This window comes from Eubalaena glacialis, chromosome 2, assembly GCF_028564815.1.
Source record: "Eubalaena glacialis isolate mEubGla1 chromosome 2, mEubGla1.1.hap2.+ XY, whole genome shotgun sequence".
Taxonomy (NCBI): Eukaryota; Metazoa; Chordata; class Mammalia; order Artiodactyla; family Balaenidae; genus Eubalaena; species Eubalaena glacialis.
Genome location: NC_083717.1, coordinates 83,510,337 through 83,532,778, shown reverse-complemented (window position 1 = coordinate 83,532,778; position 22,442 = coordinate 83,510,337). Strand labels below are relative to the sequence as shown.

Below are 22,442 nucleotides of genomic sequence, written 5' to 3'. Positions count from 1 at the left end.
TTCCCTGGTGGCGCAGTGGTTAAGAATCCACCTGCCAATGCAGGGGACACGGGTTCGAGCCCTGGCCCGGGCAGATCCCACATGCCGCGGAGCAACTAAGCCCGTGCGCCACAACTACTGAAGGCCGCGCGCCGTGCTCCGCAATAAGAGAAGCCACTGCAGCGAGAAGCCCACGCACCGCGACGAAGACCCAACGCAGCCAAAAATAAAAATAAATTAAATAAATTTAAAAAAAAAAGATAATGCCAAATTACTCTTCCAGAAAATTTGTACCCGTTTACATTCCCACCAACAATGTATGAGGATGCTTTTTCCTCCACGTTGTTGCCAACTCGGAATATTATCTTTTTACATTTTTTGGCTAATCAAATGGTATCTCATTTTTAAATTTCAGAGTTTAATTACTTATTATATGTTTTGGTTGACTGATAGAGATTCCTCTGATCATTAGTTGTTCATTTTCAATTGGGTTGTCTTATTGACTTGTCAGAGCTCTTTGTATATTGGGATATGAACCCTTTGTATGTTACATATATTGCAAACATTTTCTGTTAACTGATTTTGAGAATTCTTCCATTCTTCTTTTCTATTCCTTTCTCTTCCCATACCATCCTCAAAATTAAAGCTCCAAAATGGAACTCAGAGGAGGGTGGGCCAGGGGAGGATTAAGGTTTGGGAAATAAAGAGACTCATTTTTTTGCATCTTAGATTCTTTGGTTTGGTTATTGTAGTCTGAAAGAGGTCCATATGGAGCAGCAGGAACTACCCATGGATATTCTTTTGGGTGTTGGAGTTTGCTGTAGAGCCTCCTGCACTTTTGGCTCCATGGAGCATCAGCCACTGAGACTTCTCATTGCAGGTGAAAAACACCAACCTTTGAGGCTGTAACTCAGAACCATACCATTCTTGTGCTTGCTTAGTTGAGAGTAAGCTTACTGTCATTGATATTGGAGTATTATTGGAATCAGAGCATATGAAAGGAAGGTCATTTTGGGGGACGTCATCTCTGATTTTTATGGGAGAGCCCTTACATTTTATTTTTAAAATTAAAACTTGTGTCTTAGATGTGGTCAAAGGTGAGAAGGTCAAGCCAGTATTTGAGGAACCACCCAATCCCACAAATGTGGAAGTAAGTCTGCAGCAGATGAAAGCCAATGACCCCATCCTGCAAGAGGTCAACCTCAACAACATTAAGGTATTTCATTACGATTGTTGTCCGTTAAGGTCAGAAAACTTACTGGAGATGACTGATTGCCTGTTTTACACCTGTTTAAAATCCTTTGTACTCGCTGGATTTTGAGGCACAATATCCTATTTGTAAGAAATGGGTTTTTAAAAAAGAGTGATTCCTAGAATTCTTTGAAAAGAATCACAGTACTTTTGTTATACACAGTGTATTAGTTATCTATTGCTGAGTAACAAATTACTCCAAAACAACAAACAGTTATTATTTCACATAATTTCTGAGTGTCAGGAATCTGGGAGTGACTGGGCTGGGTTGTTGTGGCTCAGGGTCTCAAATGAGGCTATAGTAAAGCTGTCAGCCAGAGCTGCACTTGTGTGAAGGCTTGACGAGGGCACAGAAATCCATTTCCAAGATGGCGCAGTCATGTGGCTGTTGGCAGGAGGCCTCAGTTTCTCAGAACGTGGATCTCTCAATAGGGCTGCCTGAGTGTCCTCACATCATGACAGCTGGCTTCCCCCAGAGCAAGTGATCCAAGAGAAAAAAAGAGAGACTAAGCTGGAAGCCACAGTGCCTTTTATGACCTATTCTCTGAAGTCACACATTGTCACTTCTGCTTTGACCATAAGTCATGTCACTCTCAAAGGGAGGGTAAGATGTGTGTGTGTGTGTGTGTTTGTGTGTGTGTGTGTGTGTGTGTGTGTGTGTGAGAGAGAGAGAGAGAGAGAGCACTGCCTGACATCTTTTTTGTTCATTCTTATTGGGCCAATTTCTAGCATTTAATAATATTAACTGACTTTTATTAAGTACTCGCTATGTGCCATATCCTTTGCTAAATACTTGAAATTCATTATCTCATTGAATCCTTAGTGGGACTTAAAGAGGTTCAGTTGCCCACAGTCACAGAGCTGGCCTGTAGTGCTCTGTGAACTCACATTAGCCTCTAGCTGTGCCCCGTATTGTCTGCCTCCCCAGTGCCCAGTACTAGGCTAAGTGCTGTGGAAGAGGAAGTAAGAGTCACACGGTATTCATTCTGAAGAACTTAAATTACAAGAAAAACACTAAGCAAATAATTACAACATGATGTGGTCAGCCCCCACATGTGGAATTGTGGGTAAGGAAAATTTTGATCCTGCCTAGGAGAGCCAATAAACCAAGGAGGTGATAATTCTGCTGGGTCTTGAAGGCTGAGTAGGAATTAGAGCAAAGGATAAAGGAATTTCTAAGCAAAAGGAAAAGCATATCTAAAGGTATGGACGAAAGAAACACCATGGGATAGTAAAAGAATGGCAAGCAGGTCAGTCTGGCTAAAATATAGAGAATGAAAGAAGGAGAGAGGAAAGTGTGCTGTATGCATAATTTGGACAGTAGGGTAAGCAGAAGTGATGCCAGAATGTCACATTGTGTTAGATTCCCTTATTGGACACTAAGTGGTGCTATTTGGCTTAGGATAGGTTGGTTGCTAGAGAATGAGTGATGAATGTCTTTTAGAGAGGCTGACATCTAAACATACAAGGTGTTTAAAAGCTGTTGGTCCTTAGCTTGGGGTGAAGGTGCTTCAGAATGATTCATCAAGGATCTGTGTCTTCCACATCTTAGAACATTCCAATTCCAACCCTGAAGGAATTTGCAAAGGCTCTGGAGACCAATACTCACGTGAAGAAGTTCAGCCTGGCCGCAACTCGCAGCAATGACCCTGTGGCGATTGTGAGTAAAATTCTTAGAAATATAACATGAAAATATTTAATTCATTAGAAGCTATTTTTAATTTGTTTTATCAATTAACAATGTTCAGATCGGGTAAATTTATTTTCTGTATAGTTAATAAACAAAATTAGTTATAATGAGACAGTAAAACAAGAACCCAACTGTCAGGCACTTTGAATTCACTAGAATTTTGTTAGCACTACACTTTTTGGAGAAAGAAACAAGATTAGATTTGGTATTTAGCTAAATAAATATTTAGATTTTGTTCTGTGCTTAGTACAAATTTTCTGAAACGTTTGTATCTACAGTAACATTCTGTCCCAGTAAATGGATATTATGAGACACCCCCCCCCCAAGCCTACAGGAACTCGGCCCATATAAAAAATGTTAACATATATTTCATTTTAATCTTTGAAATGGATTAATGTGTCTCAAAAATATTTTAAACAACCAAATCTTGAAACATTTTTTGTTTGATACTGTTAACCAGAATATGAAAAAAATAAAATAAACAACCAAAAGCCCTATTCCTTCTATGCACTTTAGATAATTCAGGTAAATAAGGAAACCCCTGGACCCAAGTAAATACTACTGCCATTGCCATCATCAGCGTTAACCCGCCTATTAATAGCTCACATTTCTTGAGCAATTAGTAAATGCCAGTGCTGATCTCTGTGCTTTACTCGCATCATCTCACCTAATCCTCACTATAATACAGTGAGGTATGTACTATTATTAGTTCCCACTCTAACAAATGAGCAATTTGAGGCTCAGAAAGGTTAAGTAACTTTTCCAAAGTAACACAACCAGCAAGTGGCAGAGCCAGGATTCGCCACCCTGTCTTTCTTGTTCCACAACCAGGATGCCTAACCACCAAGCTATGCTATATTTACATACTGTGCCTCACTGTCGTACATTTGCTAAACTATGGCAGTTGTCAGAAGCCTGAGCATCAGGCTACATCAGTGGTTCTACAGCATCTGATTCTCAGCACTTGAATTAAGCTAGAAAAATGAAAGTTTTCTTGACTGGATGATGCGATTTAAAGTAACATGTCTTTTGGAAGATCTAAAAGAGCATTAGGGACTTCCCTGGTGGCGCAGTGGTTAAGAATCCGCTTGCCAACGCAGGGGACACGGGTTCGATCCCTGGTCCGGGAAGATCCCACATGCCACGGAGCAACTGAGCCTGTGTGCCACAACTACTGAGCCTGTGCTCTAGAGCCCGCGAGCCGCAACTACTGAAGCTTGCGCGCCTAGAGCCCATGCTTCGCAGCAAGAGAAGCCACCGCAATGAGAAGCCCGTGCACTGCAACAAAGAGTAGCCCCCGCTCGCCGCAACTAGAGAAAAGCCCGTGTGCGGCAATGAAGACCCAACGCAGCCAAAAATAAGTTAAAAAAAAATAGCATTAAAAACGGACAACATGAAAGTAATGACTACCCATCACAGTGTTGGCACAGAGTAGATATTTGAAAAATACTTGTTAAATGAATGAATGAACATGCCCTCCAACCTCTCAGCATTAGACAATATTTCCATGATGACGATAGCAAATTTGAATTAAGCACTCATGTAAAAGAGGGGCTAAGCTACAGAACTGATGTTTTCACCAGCAATTCTTACATATCTAAATTTGTAGGTTGAAAGCAGTTTTGAATTTGAAACCTATCATTAAAATAGCAAAAGAGCAGAACTAGATTATTGGTAAGGTGAATTTAGCAATTTAAGGGTTCTTATCTGTGTATGATTTTGTGTATAATCTCTGCCCTTTAGTAGGTTTGTTTTCAATAAAGCAAAAATATTCACAGTACATTTTGTAAGTAAGTAACTAAAGGGATAAATAAATGATTTGTCGTTTCTGTTTAATATATTATTTACAGTAAAATGGCAGGGATGCAAATAGTGTATAGTTCATTGTCAGCACTACTAGTAAGCAGTCTAACTTCTACTCTAAGTCAAATAGATAACTTGCTAAATGGACTAAATAAATTTCAAATATAATAATCTCTTTGTTACTGTTTTTAATCCAACAACTATGTATTGAATGTATGCCATGTGACAAGCAAACCATACAACTGCAAGGAAAAACTATTATCCTTGAGGGTGTGAAAAGAAAAGCCTCTTTCAGCCTTATGCCTGGATGGCTTCACATGGTCCAGCCCTCACCTGGCTGACCCCAGGTAGTTCCCCTTTCAGCTATGCTATAGTCAGGAAAGAACTTTTCTATAGGTTGTAATTTGGTTGATTACCCCAGAGGCAAAAGAGATATTCAGACTGTGATTATGGCTGAACTTGCTGTTGAGAACTTGCTGTTGTCTCAACTTGCTGTTGAGAATTACAAATCAGCATTAAAGCAAGAGCTTCAAGAGACTTTTCTATGTAAGGTTCAGAAACAGATTCAACAAAGTACTTGTGGGATTATTGTGAATATAGGCCAGCTATGTGTATGTGAGATGACATTATCCCCATTTTACAGATGTGGCAACTGAGGCTCAGAGTTTGAGTAATTTAACTAAGATTACCCAGCATGTGGCCAAGCCAGGAAGCAAACTTAAGTGACCTGTAATCAAATTCAGTTTGCCATGCTCCAAGCACTTCCATATAATCACACCTATAGCAGGGAGTATTAATGAAACTTGCCACAGTAATGAATGCTGATGTAGAGAAAAGGCCCAAATATGTAAAAAAATGCTATTACGTATTATTAACAGGTATGCCACATAAAAATCAGAAGTTTTGGACAGCACTGTCCAATAGGAATAAAATGAGAACCACAAATGTAAGCCACATGTGTAACTAAATTTTCCAGTAACCACATTAAAAAAAAAACAAAAAAAAACAGTGAAATTAAACTTAATAATGTATTTTATTTAAACCACCATATCCAAAATATCATCATTTCAAAATGTAATGTGAAGATGTAATGAGGTCTTTTACAGTATTTTTCCATACTACATCTTTGAAATCCAATGCATGTTTTACATTTACAGCACATCTTGATTCAGAACAGGTGCTTTTTAAGGGCTTCATAGCCACCTGTGTCCTGTGCCTACCACTGGGATGGTACAGGTTTGGACAGTGCGGGAAACTGCTTTTCCAGGCAATTCTATAAAGTACTGAAAGCAAAACCTTCTCTTTAAAAATGTATTTCTACTCTAATTATTTATGTAACCTTTAAGAAATCTAGTCTTTGTTTTACTAATGTTATTATCCCCAGCACGTGTAATAGATGCTCAAATATTTGCTGAACTGTGGTGAACCTGGGCCTACAGCCCAGGGTTATGTTTGGCTGGATCTCTCTTCCCTGTTTTGTTCAATATGTGAAAAGTGTTTTCTCAAGTTTAAAAGAAATTGGCAGGATCGTGGCTACTTGCCAGGAGGTCCTGCAACTTTTTAACAAAGGCCTAATTGCTCTGACATTTTGTTATTCTAGAAATAGAAGTAAATCCCAAAGCTTGGAGCGTCCATAAGGAAAGGCTTGATGCATTCCCTTCTGGGGCTCTAATTAAAATGCATACACTTAATTCTAACTAAAGACCTAGCACTGAATAAATGCACTTTAGTTTACATGGTGTACAATAACATGAGTCCAAATCCTTGAGCTTCCTGGTAGTTCAAGCAACTGCTTGACTAATACACAGGATTATTCTTCTAGTCCAGTGATTGTCAAGTCAGGGTGATTGTGCCCTCCAGGAACATTTGGCAGTGTCTGGCGATATTTTGAGTTGTCATGACTGGGAGGGGTACTGTTGTCATTTCGTGGGTCTCAGAGACTGCTAAACCTCCTACAATACACAGGACAACCTCCCACAACAAAGAATTATCCAGCTTCATGTCAGTAGACCCGAGGTTGGAAACCCTGTTCTTGTCCCAAGTTGGATTCCTTCTCCTCTTCCTTCTTCTTGTCTTTTCTGCCATAAAAGCAGTTAAAACAGTTCAGAAGTTCCTTGTTCTACTCCCCAGAGCAATCACTATTAGCAGTTTGTTTTTCATTCTTCTCATTGTCTGTATGACTTTAATTAAAGTGGTTTTCAATCCTTGCTGAACATTAGTCACCTGGAGAGCTTTTCAAAAATGCAGTTGTAAATCAACTATACTTCAATAACAAAAAACAAAACAAACAAAAAAAACAACTGTCCAGGCCACAGCCTGAGATTCTGATTTAATTCATCTGGGGTGGGGCCCAAGCACTGCTATATTTTTTAAAGCTTCCAGGTCATTCTAATATGCAACCAGGGTAGAAAAGCACTAATATACATGCACTTATATTTTTGATTTCTTATCTTAGACAATTTTTGATTCTCCATTAGAAAAGATGAGGGCATTTCTGTACTCACTCTCCCTTCTATTCCTCCTTCCTTTTCTACCTCTGAGTTGTAGTTATTCTATCATTTCACACATTTGAGCTTTATACATTTTATGTCATTATATTGTTATGTATGTAGATTGACTCCAAAAAAATTAGAACATCACCAGCATTTACAATTATCTGGCTGTATAAATATATAAATCTCTGTTCTCATGGGCCTTAAAATCTGGTGACTAATGGCAGTCTGATTCTTGTTCCTTTGTGAGTAAATTTTTCTTGCTAAAAACTTTTAGGACTCTCTCTTTTCTCCTGGAGTTCTGAAATTTCACCTGTATGTGCCCACATATGAGTCTTTTATTTAGTCTGCTGAGCATCCAGCAGGTTCTTTCAGATAAAAACTTGAAGCTTTCTTCAACTCTGGGAAATTTTTCACTATTATTTTATAGTTTCTTCCTTTCTGTTGTCTTTTTTTTTTTTTGGTCCTTCTGAAACTCCAGTAAGATGAATGTTGAGCTTCTGGATCTTTCCCTCCATACCTCCTAACATTTCTCTTGTATTTCCTCTTTGTCTTTTACTCTACATTTTTTTTTTTTTTAATTTATTTATGGCTGTGTTGGGTCCTCGTCTCTGTGCGAGGGCTTTCTCCAGTTGCGGCAAGCGGGGGCCACTCCCCATCGCGGTGCGCGGGCCTCTCACCATCGCGGCCTCTCCCGTTGCGGAGCACAGGCCCCAGACGCTCAGGCCCAGCAATTGTGGCTCACGGGCCCAGTTGCTCTGCGGCATGTGGGATCCTCCCAGACCAGGGCCCGAACCCGTGTCCCCTGCATTGGCAGGTAGACTCTCAACCACTGCGCCACCAGGGAAGCCCCTACTCTACATTTTTTAAAACATCCTCGGTTCTGTGTTCTAGATCACCAACTTGCTCTTCAGCCATGATCATTTTATAATTCTAAATGCCCATTGCTTTTTAAAATTTCAATGTAGTACAGATTTTCAAAACTTTTTCTTGTTCTTTGTCCTCTTTTTTAAAATATATGTAATAGCCAGTCTTTATTTATTTCATGGCTACAATGTTTTTTCTTTCTCCTTTTTCTTTTCTTTTTTTTTTTGAAGTAGGGCAGGGTGGAGAGAGACTATAACAATTAGAAGTTTTACATATTTCTGTTTTCTGAATAATCTCTGTTCCCTGTATGGCATGTTCTCCTGTTTGGTCAACTTGGCTTTTCTCTTTCATGGTGTTGGTTTTCCTAATATGTCTAGTAATCATTGGTTGCCTGGTCATATTTCCAAATAGAGAACAAAACTGATTTGTGTAAACCGGGACTATTTCCTCTCCTGTTATGTCGATCTGGTTCACCAACAGATCTCTCCCTTATAAGGGAAGCCCCTTTATGTTTCTCCATTTGTTACCAACTGACAGGCCACATATTTTATTTATTAATTATTGACTCTGCCCCTCCTACTCAAATATAAGCTCCCTAGAACAGGGATTTTTCTTTTCTCTACTGCTAGCACACAGTAGAAGCCTGATAAATAGTCTTTTTTGGTTGAATGAGTGAGTGCTTTTGTAAGCAGGCAGGTGAATTGATTGGCGGCCTTCCCGGCAGTGTGTGCATGAGAAGCTGGCAGGCAACCAGGGAGTCCTCTGCAAGTGCTCCCGTTAGTAGGGCTTCACTCTGCAAGGGATACATTTCAGTATATTTCCTTCCTGGGCAATCGCCGCCTCTCCTCTCCCTTCTCCGACACAGTATCTGGTGGAAGATCTGGAGGTGCCTCAGTTTCTGCACTGCTTCTCTCTTGGGACCTAGCACCCTCACTGGAGCCTCTTCCCGGGAAATTTCTCACTGATGGTTATGCAGGCAGTTGCTCTTTTTCAGGGAAGCCGCAGGGAGGGATGGTGTGCTCGCCACCTGCTCTAGCTGATCCACCTGTTCCTAAGGCAGCTCTTTAATGAGACGCCCTAATCAGCTCTTACCTCTGGCATCTCGGGCAATTTTGTGCTAATTTCTCCACCAATCTTTCTGTTTTCTGTGTTTTAGCAGTTCTTCAAGATAATGGCCCTCTTTTTTTGTTTTCTTGCATTGTGAGAGTTCCAGCCACTTAAAAATTATATCTTTTCTTCATGACAGTGGGAAACTTTGGGAATAAAGGGAGCAGACAGGTTCATGTGTGCAGTCTGCTGTCTTGAACTGGGAGGAGTCTTCAGCGGTTCTACCACTCTGAGTGTTGATTTTGTTCCAAAAGTTATCTTTGAAAAATCCTGATTTGTGATGACCTGAAGTCGTGCCCAAATGCTAGTCAATGATAAAAAATTTTTATCCGTTCATAGTAAAAGGGAAAAAATGAAATAATTCTGAGATTATGTCCTTTCTACACTTTTCCTAATGTTAAAATGCCTTTTCTCAAAAAAAAAAAAAATTGACAATGATAACAGATGGTAGTGAGTTTTTTTTTAATGTCCTTACTTAATAAAGCAAAGTTGTTAATTCTATGTCAGTATCCTTTTTTTTTTTTTTTTTTTAGTTTTGCATGTATGTGAAATTCATAAGTCTGGACTGCTGAACTGAACTATCTTTATTGCATTTTTTAATTATTATCTTTGTTACTTGGAGGTGAAAGTATGATTTAACTAAGGTTTTCTTTAAGTACTGTGAAAAATATGTATTTAATGTGGGGGTGGGAAGCTTAGTAAATAAATCTTCAGAAACCCTAATGGTTATTTTCTTTTTCACATAATAAGGCTTTTGCAGATATGCTAAAAGTAAACAAGACCTTGAAAAGTCTAAACATAGAATCCAATTTTATCACTGGTACTGGGATCCTGGCCCTTGTAGAGGCACTCAAAGAAAATGACACCTTGACAGAGATCAAGATCGACAACCAGGTGAGTTAACGCACAGGGTACATGTGAAAGGGAGGAATACCACAATGGAGGGAGTTAAAAGACAAAGTTCTGTGACTCAGTTTGATGTTCTGGCTTTCTGGTAAATTATGACAGCTTCCAGCGTGTGGAGGGTGTGTGGGAGAGCATATTAATGATTAAACGGTGCACAGTGGGGAAGCCTGAGACAGAAAGCTCTCCCCAGCCCTGCGCTAGTCAGGCACCAGAGGAGGAAAAAGAGATGGGGGCAGAGGTGTTGACAGCTGCTTTGTTCGGCCTTCATCATCCTTGCCTCTTAGCAGGAACTTCAGCGCAGTCCTGCCCCAGCCTTGCTGTTGCCTCTCGCTGGGACTATGAGAAAAGCAGAGTGGCCACACCCAGAAACAGACTCCTTGTCCTTGGTTGGAGGCTGCCAGAGCCAAAAGAGCAGTCCCGGGCTCCTGCTGTCTGGTGCTGGACACAGAACCTTGTTTCAAGGACTCGGGGTTCTAGTAGATGGCCTGGCTTAGAGTAGTAGGCCACACCCACAGTGTGATCACAATCTCAGCTCTGTTGCAGCAAGGCTCCAGGTCCCACCAACAGCCAAAGCAAGCCGCTTTTCCCTGGAGCCACCCCCTCCTGTACCCCGAAGACCTCTTTTTCCCAGCGTCAGCCTACAGTGTTGCTGTAGTCGCTCTGCTGGTTTCAGCTCGTTCCTGCTCTCAGACAGCAACTCTCAGTTCTCAGCATGATGCTGTGCCCTTCCCCTTTGGCTACAGGGACGTGTCTGCAGTGGGATTCAGTGAATCTGCGAGGTCTAGACACTGTATAGTTGGAATAAAGGGCCTTGGAATGGACCAGAAAGAGGAGAAAGCAAGGAGACTTGTGCTGTGAGCATTCCCCTGTGGGGTGACGGGACGGGCAGTAGGGGAAGTGACCCCTGCATGTCTAGGAAAATCCCTGGTCTAGACCCTCCAAGATGTGATGAAGCCCCAGGGTCCCACCCAAGACTATTGCCTAAGCCTGGAGACCCCCAGCAGATCCCATGAATAGTTCTACTCTCCTTTTTTTTTTTTTTGCTAACCGGAACAAGTGGGCTGTTTCAGTGCAGGTCCTCTGTCCCTAGACTCCTCCTGAGCCTTGTTGCCAGGGGAGCAGGGGAACCCCACCAGGAGACAGGTACTCCCTCACTCTCACCCTCCCTAGAAGGGATGCATTATCAAAACAGCTTTCCCTTGCAGAGGTGTGGAGTGAATCCCTGGGAATGTGCACACGTGGCTGTACACACTTAGGAAGCTCGCTCCTGTGTATCCTAATGTGTCCAGCTGCTAGTAAATTAGGGAGTGGGAGAGTAGGAAAACAAGCTAGAGGGAAATATTAAGTGAGTGAAAAGAAGTTATAGCTCAGGGATATATATCAAATAGGCTAGTATCAGGAAGAAGTTATGAGGACTCTTAGTAAATATTTCCAGGAGTGCTAAGACAGAATTGGATACCTCATTCCAAAGTATGTTTAACTTTCTGTGTTGGTTTAGGCCATTGTGAAACCCCATATCTGAAATAATGTTCCAGGTACTTTGTTACCAGTTCCTTGTAAGATACTACCTAGTTAGGGTTGCCAGATAAAATACAGTTAAATTTGAATTTCAGATAAACAATGGATTATTTTTAGTACAAGTATGTCCCATGAAACATTTGGGACATACTTATACTAAAAAATTATTTGTTATTTATTGAAATTCAAATTTAATTGTGTGTCCTGTATTTTTATTTACTAAATCTAGCAACCTTATACCTATTAAATGAGCTGAAATCCTGAAAATTTAGAATAGAGTAGCTTTTTAGAATGCATGTGAAGAAGACCCTGAAATATAAAGTCTGCTCTCTTAAATCCCTCTGAAGCATCAAACCTCATCTCCCGTCCTCAGTCATCTAGGGATGGATTTGTGTAATTTTTCAACTTTCATCTCGCAATATGCCTCTGAAATGGCTTCTCTTTACTTGTGATAAGAAAGAGTGTTAAGTTCTAAAGCAACTGGAAAAATTATTTGCTTTATTCCAATGAAGGAAATTCAGACTCAAAACTTCTCTTCCATCCAAATTTTCTTCATTGACTCATAGACTGTTAGAAGTAGACCTCAGTTTCCTCATCTGTACAGTGAAGGGTTTGAAATAAAATAATCTCTAAGACAGTTTCCTCGGGAAGGGCCAGCAGCTGAGACCAATTTAGCATCATTGCAGCAGGCAGCTGCACCAAAATGAAGGCCTGCTGAGAATCCAGCACTGGCGTGAGCTGCCATGACTAAGCTCCAGGTAAACAAGTGATGATTTAATCAGGTGCCCCTGTGAGAAGAATAATCAGTGATGCATATTAATGAAACAGAAGGGTAACTGCTAAATAAATTTGAGTAGAGAAAAAAGGTCACAAAAAGGGTGATCTGAAGGACTGTGTGCTTAACTTTTGTTTCTTTTTCTTTGTATTTAGTGACTTAAAATAAAAAAGAGAAACATCCAAATTATAAGAAATTTTGGTGCCCATTTGTTGCCCTGGGTTTATACAACAAAAAAGATCTCAAATCAAAAAAAAGACTCAGGCTAAGAAAGAAAGATGCTCTATGCTATATTACTTTCTCCCCTTCTTTTATATGCCTTCCTCCCAATATAATTTTCTTCGGCTCTTATATCCTTTTATCACCACAGCACGCCCAAGCTGTCTATTACCCAAATCTAAGACTCCAAATGCCTAAGATTTGTGAGGGGAAATAGAGGGGTGTTATGTCATCCCCCTCAGTCAGCTACATCCATCTTGAGCTCCTTCTTGGATAGCACCTTTGGCCCACCCCGGGGGCATAAGCCATAACTATGGCAGCCCCGACCTTAGCTCAAGTCTCAATCTCTAATACAGCCCCGTTGTTTGAACGTGTGTCATGAACTAAAGTTGCTCATGAAACTTTGAGATCAGTATCTCTTACCTTTTTGCTGCCTCTTCCTCCCATGGCCCTACACTGCTGAGAACAGTAATCTCTATACTGTGGATACCCAGAATTGTTATTTTCTGACTGGAAATATCACATTTTGTTCATTTCTTGGAGAGAGACTCGTTTGACAGGTTGCTGGATGAAAAGAAAGAAGAGGAACAGAGTTAAGCCTTAGAACTTGCCTAGAACACAAAAATTCCTCCATTGACTTTTCTTCTTCATCTGCTCAATACTTAAATTTTCCAAATTTAAAAGATATATATATATATTTAAATATATCTTTTAATATATTACATATTTTAATATATTTAATATATTTAAAAGGTGTGTGTATATATATATATTTAATATATTTAATCAAAATTGCATGGTTCAGGCACAGACATAGACTTGGCAAAGCTATAGGGTCCAGAAACACACCCAAGTACACCTGAGAATTTTGCAGCAAGGTAGTATTTCAACTCAGCGGGGAAAGAATGAAGTAAAAGATGGTGGGAGTACTCACTAGCATTTTTTTAAAAATTTCTATTGGAGAATAGTTGATTTACAATGTTGTGACTTACTAGCATTTTGGAACAAAATTACGTTGGGGCTCTATCTTAATTCTTCTACTAAAATTCATTCCAGGTAAAATGAAGATTTAAATATTAAAATATATGAAATCATAAAACAAATGGAAGAAATGAGAAGTAGAGAGGCTTCCTCAACATGACATAAAATCTAAGAGACTAATAAATTTGACTATATGAAAATGAAAAAAGGTCTTAATCAGAAAGTCAAAAGACAAACTGAGCAAAGTTTTTTTAGCATGTTTGACAAAGGGCTAATTTCCTAATATATAAATTTTAAAAACAGGAACCACAAGCTGGTAGAAAAATATACAAATGACAGAGGTTGGTAGTTTCCAAACAAAGAAATATAAATGCATAAGAAAATTAATCGTTCTTAGTCATAATTTGAGAAATGCAAATTAAAGCAATTAAATAAATACAAGTGAAATAAATTTTTACCCCTTAGATTGAAAAAGGTGAAAAAGATTCATAATATCGCATGTTGGCTAAAGTAGGGAACACTAGCTCTCCAACACTATCAGCAGGAGTAAAAATTGTCACAACTTTTGACGGTAAGTCAGTAATTTATCAAAATTTGAAACATGCTTACTCTTGGGCCCAGCTATAATTTGCCCTACAGGCACACTGGCAGAAATGCCCCAGGACATACTTTGTGTGCAAGGGAAGTTCACCATAGCATAGTTTGGAATAGGAATGGAAAGGAATGTAGCAGTCAGTAGAGCATAGCTAAATAAATTATGATCACTTACTACAATACAATGCTGCGCAATTGTTTACAAAGATGAGGGAAACATACTTACCTACATGAAAAGATGTTCTTAATGTTAAACGAAGAATAAAAACATGTTTCAGAACAATATGCTAGTGTGACCCATTTATGTGAAAAAAAGCGTAGATGTACATGTGATTACGTAGACATATGAATGCACAGAAAATGTTTCAAAGACTACATGCCAAACTGGCTTTCTCTATGGGGAATGGGAATACTGGGGAAAGGGAGCTTTTATATTTTATACACTTTTTTTGTTTGTCTTTTCTTTGTACTTTCTAAAAAAATTAATGAATATAGTATGAAAAAATATACTATGTTCCTTAAATTTAACTGTAAATTCCTAAATTTACATGCCCCATTTTTTAACTCTACTTTTTAAATTATTATTCGATGTCTCAACTTAAAAAGCAAACAGACAAAAAGCCTCTTTCCACCAACTTAAAAAACTTAGGGGATTTTCCTGTAGCCCAATAACCCCTTCAGTGTTCGATAATTCAACTAGCTACAGTTCAAACCACTTTAATAAAGCCTCTTGAGGATCTCCTAGTGAGACTGTTGGGAGAGAATGGCCCATCTTCAGTTATTTTTGGATATGGACCCCAGAACAGAAAATTCCATAATTGGATTGATTGCTATAAGACAGTGTCACTATTAAAAAAACACCCTTTGTTTAAACAGCAGGTACTGGGGTAATTGGAAACACCAAGTATTAGTTTTGCTTTAATTTTACATCTGGAATTGTCTTTTCCTTCATAAATAATTTGCTTAGTCTTTTCAGTTTAACATGCCAGCAGATTCAGCTGTCTGTTGGATTTTGCTTCTCCTCAAGGAACAGTTCTCAAATAACTGTATGAGAGAAAATACCTCAAGTGATTTTGTCCCTTTCAGTTTGAGACTTTTGCCTTTTTATCCAACAAATAGCCATGCATCTTTCCCATGCGAGTAACTGTTTCCTCTTCCTTCTTGGCCATTCTCTGTATGTGTCCACACCTGCAATCAGAGACAGCAGTTGGGAACAGCCGTAGAGATGGAAATTGCCCAGATGCTCGAGGAGAATTCAAGGATCCTCAAGTTTGGATATCAGTTTACCAAGCAAGGACCACGAACAAGAGTGGCAGCTGCCATCACAAAGAATAATGACCTGGGTAATGCAGCCATAATATGTGCTGTTAGCAATTAGAGGAGCAGGATGACCATTCATTTCTCCACTTCAGATACAACATCTCACAGATACCTTTCCACTGGCCTTTGGTGTCAGCCCTTCATCAGAAGCACATTATTACATGGTCATAGGAATCCTCATCATCTTCACAGTGTTTAAGTTTTATTGTAGCATTCTTTCAAGAGGAACTGTTTATTCTTTTTTTTCCAGACAGGCTTTGATTTTTGCTTGATTTCCTTTGTGCATTTACTTCTCCTTTACTTACTTCTTACACGTAATCACCCTCTGTTGTTATCTACACCACAAGATGGACACAGTGACATGGAAATTCCCAATTCACTTAGGTTTGACTCCTGACTGTGCTTTTGTACTTGGGTTTAAATATGGTTATTGGTGATTTACATGTGAAATAACCTAACAGAGCTATGTTTTATAAAGGTTAAACTCAGAAGTAGCTTTTTCAGTTAGCCTCTCTTTAATCTTTCCTGCTACCCACTCTTTGCTGAGGACTTCTGTTAGAATGAGGTGAGGCATGTCCTGGTCAACCACAGCAAAGACGAATGGGACTGATTAGGAAGGCTTGGTCTGGGGACATCCCAGCCACCTGAAGCAGTGTGGAGCCAGGCCATCCAGGTGCAGACAGTCCACTTGGCAAGCAGTCTGCCAATAACAGAGCTCAGTCCCCAGTCTGAGGTTCAGGGACAGAATGCCGGACCTTGGACAGGGAAACTGGACAAGGTGTCCCGCCAAGTATAGCGCTGGCCATGGAGAGGGTTCAGATGGTGGACAAGATGGAAGCTAAGGGTTAGAAGCAGAAGGGGGCAGGTACATGTTAGTGTCCTGTTTGCTGCCCAAGACCCTGAGGCCCAGCAAAGGTGCAGTGAATGGCACCCAGAGGCTGGCCAGGCGTATGGCAATGCCTGCCTCCAAGGTGCAAAGGGTGAGGCTCAGGGGGCAGCCCAGCAAACAGGGCTTTGGGGAATGATTAGAGCAGCAGTTGGAAGATTCCTGGGAAAACACGTGGGTCCTCATCTGAACAACATGGAGAGCAAAGAAAAACAGGCAAAACAAGAGGTCTGAAGTAAATGGAGAGGCAGTCCTGAGACCAAGAGCGGCAGCTGTGGGCAACAGCTTTTGTTGAATTTTCTGCAGCCGAGCAGGAGCAGGCTGGGCTATTTAAAGTGGGAAGCTGAGGCAGGGCCACAGCCAGGGCACCTTTTTTTTTTTTTTTTTTGGCCAAATCCAGGAAGATTGGAGCATCCCTCTTCCTATCCACCAGAGGAGCCTGCAGGTGGGGAGGTGAAAGGGGGAAGAAGAGGGTTGCAGAAACTGGGAAGGCAGTCAGGGCAGCTTCTTTGATACTAAGTACCAGATTAAAGGAACCTTAATCTCTTGAGTTTGCTAGCCATCTGAATCATACCTTCCTTGGAGGTTGATACTTCGAAGTTTCCATTTAAAACAGATTTAGAAACTTTAAATTTCTGTTTGCAGCTCCTCCTGGTTTTCAATCCAGAATCAGAATTGTGAATGTGTCATCCTGGGGAGTTAGTTATAGCCAGTTGGTGACTGAGTTACACAGAAGCTGAGAAGATGTGTTGTGGATAAGTAAACATGAAAATATTTAGAAGTTCACTGTTTCGTGGGTTTGTTCTGGACCTTCTACTCCATAGAAATGGGAAAGCTTTAACATTCAAGTTCCCAACTATCAGACTTAGCTTTATTTGAATGTAAATTACAAAAGGCACTGGACTATTCTATCATTTCCATTTATTGCCACGGGTAGTTAAATATTGAAATTTTTGATAACTGTATTCTCAAGTGTGTGAGATTGCTATTCTGTGTGATTATTGTTGTTTGTCTGAAGTTTAAGAAATATTCCTTCATTTTGTCTTTTTAAACCTTTCTTTCTCACCTAGTTCGTAAAAAGCGAGTTGAAGGAGACCGAAGATAAACTTCCATAAGAAGAGAAAGTTTCACTATGGTGGCAATTTCAAAACAAAAGCTCGTCTTCTTCTCCATTGGGACCATTTTATCAAAGGTTGTTCATTTCCGTTAACCACACAACTAATAATTTAATTGTTATTCTTTTTTAGCACTACGTATTTGTCTTGGATTTTTAAACGTATACGATTGTTTTATTTGCTCATGGGCACCTCTGGCAACTTGCACCAATGGACTTATGCAGATCTTAGTGGGTGACAACAATTGAAAATGGTTTAGTGACTTTCATATTGGTTGGTCTTGCTTTCTTACATGAACTTTTTTTTTTAACCACTGAAAGGAACTTAGTATATAAATGTGTTTGTAACTGTGATTAAGATAGAGGCCTATCTCTGTTTACATGCATAGCTTTGAGTTAGGCTAAATATGTCAGAAGTGTTCTGCTGACCACATAAGAAGTTAGTATTGCCAATCTTTCACTGGGTGAAAAAATGTGACCAACTTAACACAAATTCTCCCTTAGTTCCAGAAAAATCACTAAATGCACATGCCCTACTGGTTAAAGATCAGTGGTGTCATCTTCATAAAAAGAAGACAGCATTATGATACATAAGCATAGCTTTAGCAAATAGGTATGAAATACTCTTTCACCCACAAAAATAGCTTCAAACCAGACTCACAAGTAGCAAAATGAATTAGCATACCTACTTTTACTGATTATTCCACGTAAATTCGATCTTTAACATCACTCTATGGATAACTTTTTACAAAGATGTTTTAAAGTTTTCCAGCCATGATGGCAAATTTTTAAATTTTAGCAAGAGGGAAGCTTTTAAAATAGTACATTCCTAAATAAAACAATAATAATCGCACCTTAAGGTTTTCTGTTACACATGATTGCATTATTTTGGCAAATTTTAGAAGCATTTATTGCTTTGTCTTAGGGCAACAAGATCACAGGATGAAATGTGAACATTCAAGTTAATTATACAGATTTTGTCCACATGGCATGATCCATCCAGACATTTTCAGACATCAGGAAAAAATATGAATTATCGTTTATCCAGATGTTTGTCATCCCAAGGACAAATCCTGTGAAAGTACGACTGAGATGATTGCATGGTAGATGCATGAATCTTTTCGTCTAGCAGTGCACCAGTGCGATATTAAGCTAAGGAAACATGTGACTGCAGCCTTTGGCACCAGCTCACAGGTCGTTGATAACTGTCAGTGCCTGAGGCTGGACTTGGTGACCCTCTGACACTGCATTAGGCACCTCTGCCTCCCTTCCCCACCTCCTTTCCTTCCAACTCATTCTCTTTTTTCTTCTTTTCCTTATAATTCTGAGCCTTGTAAAGGTGACATCCTTTGTCCTGGTGACAACTGGATCTAAAGAAGTTGCTGACTCAGGCAGAAGGTGGGCCCAATCCAGAATTTACTAAGTAATTGAGTGTTCCTGAGTTGCTTGATAGCAGTAAAACAAATAAATGAAAAAACAATTCATATATTATTCTAGTTAGTTTATAAAGCACATGGAAACTGTTTAGGATGGAAAGCCCTTATAAAATTGAACATTTACCTGTATTATAAGTGCCCACATCTCTATCTCTAAAATCCTTTGGAAAAGAAAATAGAAGAAAACAAAATAAAATCCTTTGAGACATAAGAATATTTTATACTTTTTGAGGGAATAATGAGCAGAGCATGTTGAATTTTGGAAACCCTAAAAATCCTTTAATTAGCTTTCTACCGCATCTCCCTATCTATCTATCTATGTAGCAACTACTATTGGACAGTTTTCAGTCTGATTTTTTTCTTTCCCTCTTACTCATTTAGGTGTGGTATATTAGAGCCAACTCACAGGCTTACTCATTATTAAATTATCAAGAATTTTGTAAACTGGTTGTTAAACACAACCATTATTAAAAAGTAAATGACATGCACTTAACAATTAAATAAATTATATTAAAAAACAAAAGTAATACTCAAAAATACACTTTACTATTTTTCATACTCTTGAGATTATTTGCACTTATTGTGTCTGTATGGCAGAAATACTATATCATGGTGTGCTCTTATACATCTCTGCCCAGCTCAGTAGTTCTTCCCAACTCAGTAGTTCTTCCCAACTCAGAAGTTCAGTACTTCTTGTTGGTAGTTTGAAATTGGCCATGGTGGGAGTATTTATACCATGGAAATTAGCAAATATTACAAATCAGGGCTTTCGCCCCATCTCCGCTACCCCCAGTTTGCTGGTTAATAAACATTCAGCAGCACACCACTGGGTAAAATGTATACAGTTCTTCTCCTTCTTCTCCTTCTTCTTCCTCTTCTTCCTCTCCCTCTCCCTTTCTCTCTCCCCCTCCCTCTCCCTCTTCTTCTTCTTCTTCTTTTTGTATACATGTTTTGGTTACCATGTTGCCAGGGAAGACACATCTCTTAGTTGTCTTTCTCCTATCCCTTTAGATTTGTTGCAAATATGTTTAAGTGCAGAGTCACTGACATGCCCCTCTAAGTAAGGCTTTTTCCTTTCTTTTCTCATTTACTCTCTTTCTTGCCTTCACCCCTAAGAAATCTTGGATCCTACGGAGTGTTCCCTGCAGCCCCAAGGTGCTGTGGACCGGGGGCTAAAGCAATTCTTGGCAAACCCTGGCAGAAAGCAAGAAAAAAAATCAGGACTTGATAGTGACTGTGCTGCAGTTGTCGATAGTATTAAAGCAAGATAATGGGATATTGTCAAAATTTAGCACTGTTTTTAGCTTATAAAATAGTTGGGTCACATGTATATAGAGTCTATTAAATCAGATATTTATTATTAATCAGTTTATCTTATCATTACCTGTGTTTTTGTAGTAGCTCGAAAGGTGACATTTCCATGAGTATTCATATAACTATTAGAAGATAAACTTACATTTGGGGGAGCCTATAAATCATTTAATTAGCCTAGGACTTCATTTCCCTGTCTGCCAAGTGTGTGTAAGTAGAAGCTCTTTCGTGATCCTGAGCATGATTAATCCCTTACCATCCATCATGGTGGGGCATAATGTATATAAAATATTTTTATATGTATGCATTTTGCCAAATACTATATCGAGATATTTGGCAACATCTGGACAATTGATTGAAAGGAGATCATCTCTCCCCAGACCACCTTCTTTCCCCTTTTAGACTTGTACAGGCCCACCCTAAGTGTAAAATCACTCACCTGGACTCGCAGGCTCGTATCACCAACACCCATCACAGCATATGTGGAAGATGACTTTTAGGAGATACATTTTGGAAGTCTAGAGAGATCATATAATTAGTTTAGCACTACATCTCCCCATCTGCCAGAAGTGTATAAAGGAAACTTTTATCCTCATCAGCATGATTAAATCCCTTCCTTTCATCTCGGTAGGGCATAATGTAAATACGCGCGCGCGCGTGTGGGTGTGTGTGTGTATGTTGCCAAATATCCAAATATCTAACTGGGTATTTGACTGCATCTGGACCACTGATTGAAGGGAGGTACTCTCTCCCCAGACCCATTTCCCTTGTGCTTTTTAGAGTTGCTTCAGGCCCAGGTGAAATGTGAAATCACTCCCTAGAGTTTGTGGCTTATGTCACCAACCACCAAATTTCACAGCATGTATGGAAGATAACTCTTAGGGAATGAATATCAGAAGCCTGGAAATCATTTCATTGTTCCAGCACCAAATCTCTCCATATGCCTAAAGTGTATGGGTGAAAGCACTTTCATCTTCATCCACATGATTAAGCCCCTTCCTTCTATCTTTGTAGGATATATTGTATATAAATATTTTGTACATAAAGATCGCCAAATACTGTAAGGAGGTGTTTGGCCAAAGCTGGACTCCTGATTGAAGGGAGATGCTGTCTCCCAGTCCCTCTCCCCTTTCCTTCTCAGAGTTGCTGCGGGCCTAGGTTAGGTAGAGAATCACTAACCTGGAGGGGCTCATGCAACTCACCCATCTTAAGAGCACGCAGTTCATCTTACAATAAAAGCCCATCTCCATTTAAAAACTGAGAAAGCATCCCAATGCCTGTACTCCTCAAAACAATTTCCGTAAGGGAAGCCTGGCACATCAAACCAAAAGAACAGCTGCTTCTCTTCCAGACAGGAATGTGGCCCCTGGCAGGTCACCAGCATTAGGGAAACCAGTGTGTTCTGAATAACTACCATGAGAATATTTCAGACAGTCAAACTTGAAACCAGTTTAAGCATCAACATGTTTTAAATGTAAGATAGCCCTTTAAAATTTACAAAAGAGTTTGGGGGTATTTTCCTTTTTTGTGGGCGTGATGTACTTAGCCCTCTTCTAGGCACTGTGAAGGAGACAGGAAGTGAAACAACTCTGGATTAATATAATTTGATCTGTGTTTCTGGGTTTTGGGGTAGAGTGCCTTATTGAAAAGTAGATACCATCTTTAGCTCAAGTATTGATTGCATAAGCAAAGACGGGCAGGGGGCAGTAAGCTGTGAATACTTTGTTCTGTGCTATGTTACCTGTACTCAGTGGAACTGTTTCTGGAGTTGGGTTTTAAGTCATGATTCTGAAGCTTCCTTCCTCTCTTCCACTAATGAAGCACTGACGGCTATTTTCATTTTAATGAATAGAGAACTAAGAAGAAATATTTTAGCTCTGCCTTCCAGTAGCAGTTTCCCCTTATTGCTCCTCATTTAAAATATCCCCACCACTCACCATGCCATCCTCAATGCTCAAGGATTGAGACACATGCAAAGGAAAAGTGTGAGAATGCTTGGGAGCATCAGGTGAGCCCTCTGGATGAAAATCACGTGATCAGGCCCCCTGGTAACAAGCTGGAGAGAGAAAAGTACCCAGAACCTTAAGGATGTATTCATTGTTCTTGCTCCCAACTCTAGGTCAGATTGAATTTTGTTTTGTGGTTCAGGAGTTTAGTAGAGTGGAAGGGCTAAGTGCTGTGGGAAAGGAAGAT

At 39.7% G+C, this 22,442-nt stretch overlaps 1 protein-coding gene across 2 annotated transcripts in view; it reads left to right on the top strand.

Annotated features, from left to right (window-relative positions):
- The window catches only part of TMOD2 (tropomodulin 2), a 45,551-nt gene extending 28,023 nt beyond the window's left edge, over positions 1–17,528 (top strand). For both annotated transcript variants that reach the window (XM_061182115.1, XM_061182116.1), the window contains exons 6-10: positions 1,065–1,195; positions 2,783–2,890; positions 9,940–10,083; positions 15,381–15,525; positions 17,459–17,528. In XM_061182115.1, the coding sequence (XP_061038098.1) occupies positions 1,065–1,195; positions 2,783–2,890; positions 9,940–10,083; positions 15,381–15,525; positions 17,459–17,493 (563 nt within the window). In that variant the 3' untranslated portion in view covers positions 17,494–17,528. The remainder of the gene's footprint in view (positions 1–1,064; positions 1,196–2,782; positions 2,891–9,939; positions 10,084–15,380; positions 15,526–17,458) is intronic.
- The last annotated feature ends 4,914 nt before the right edge of the window (positions 17,529–22,442 follow it).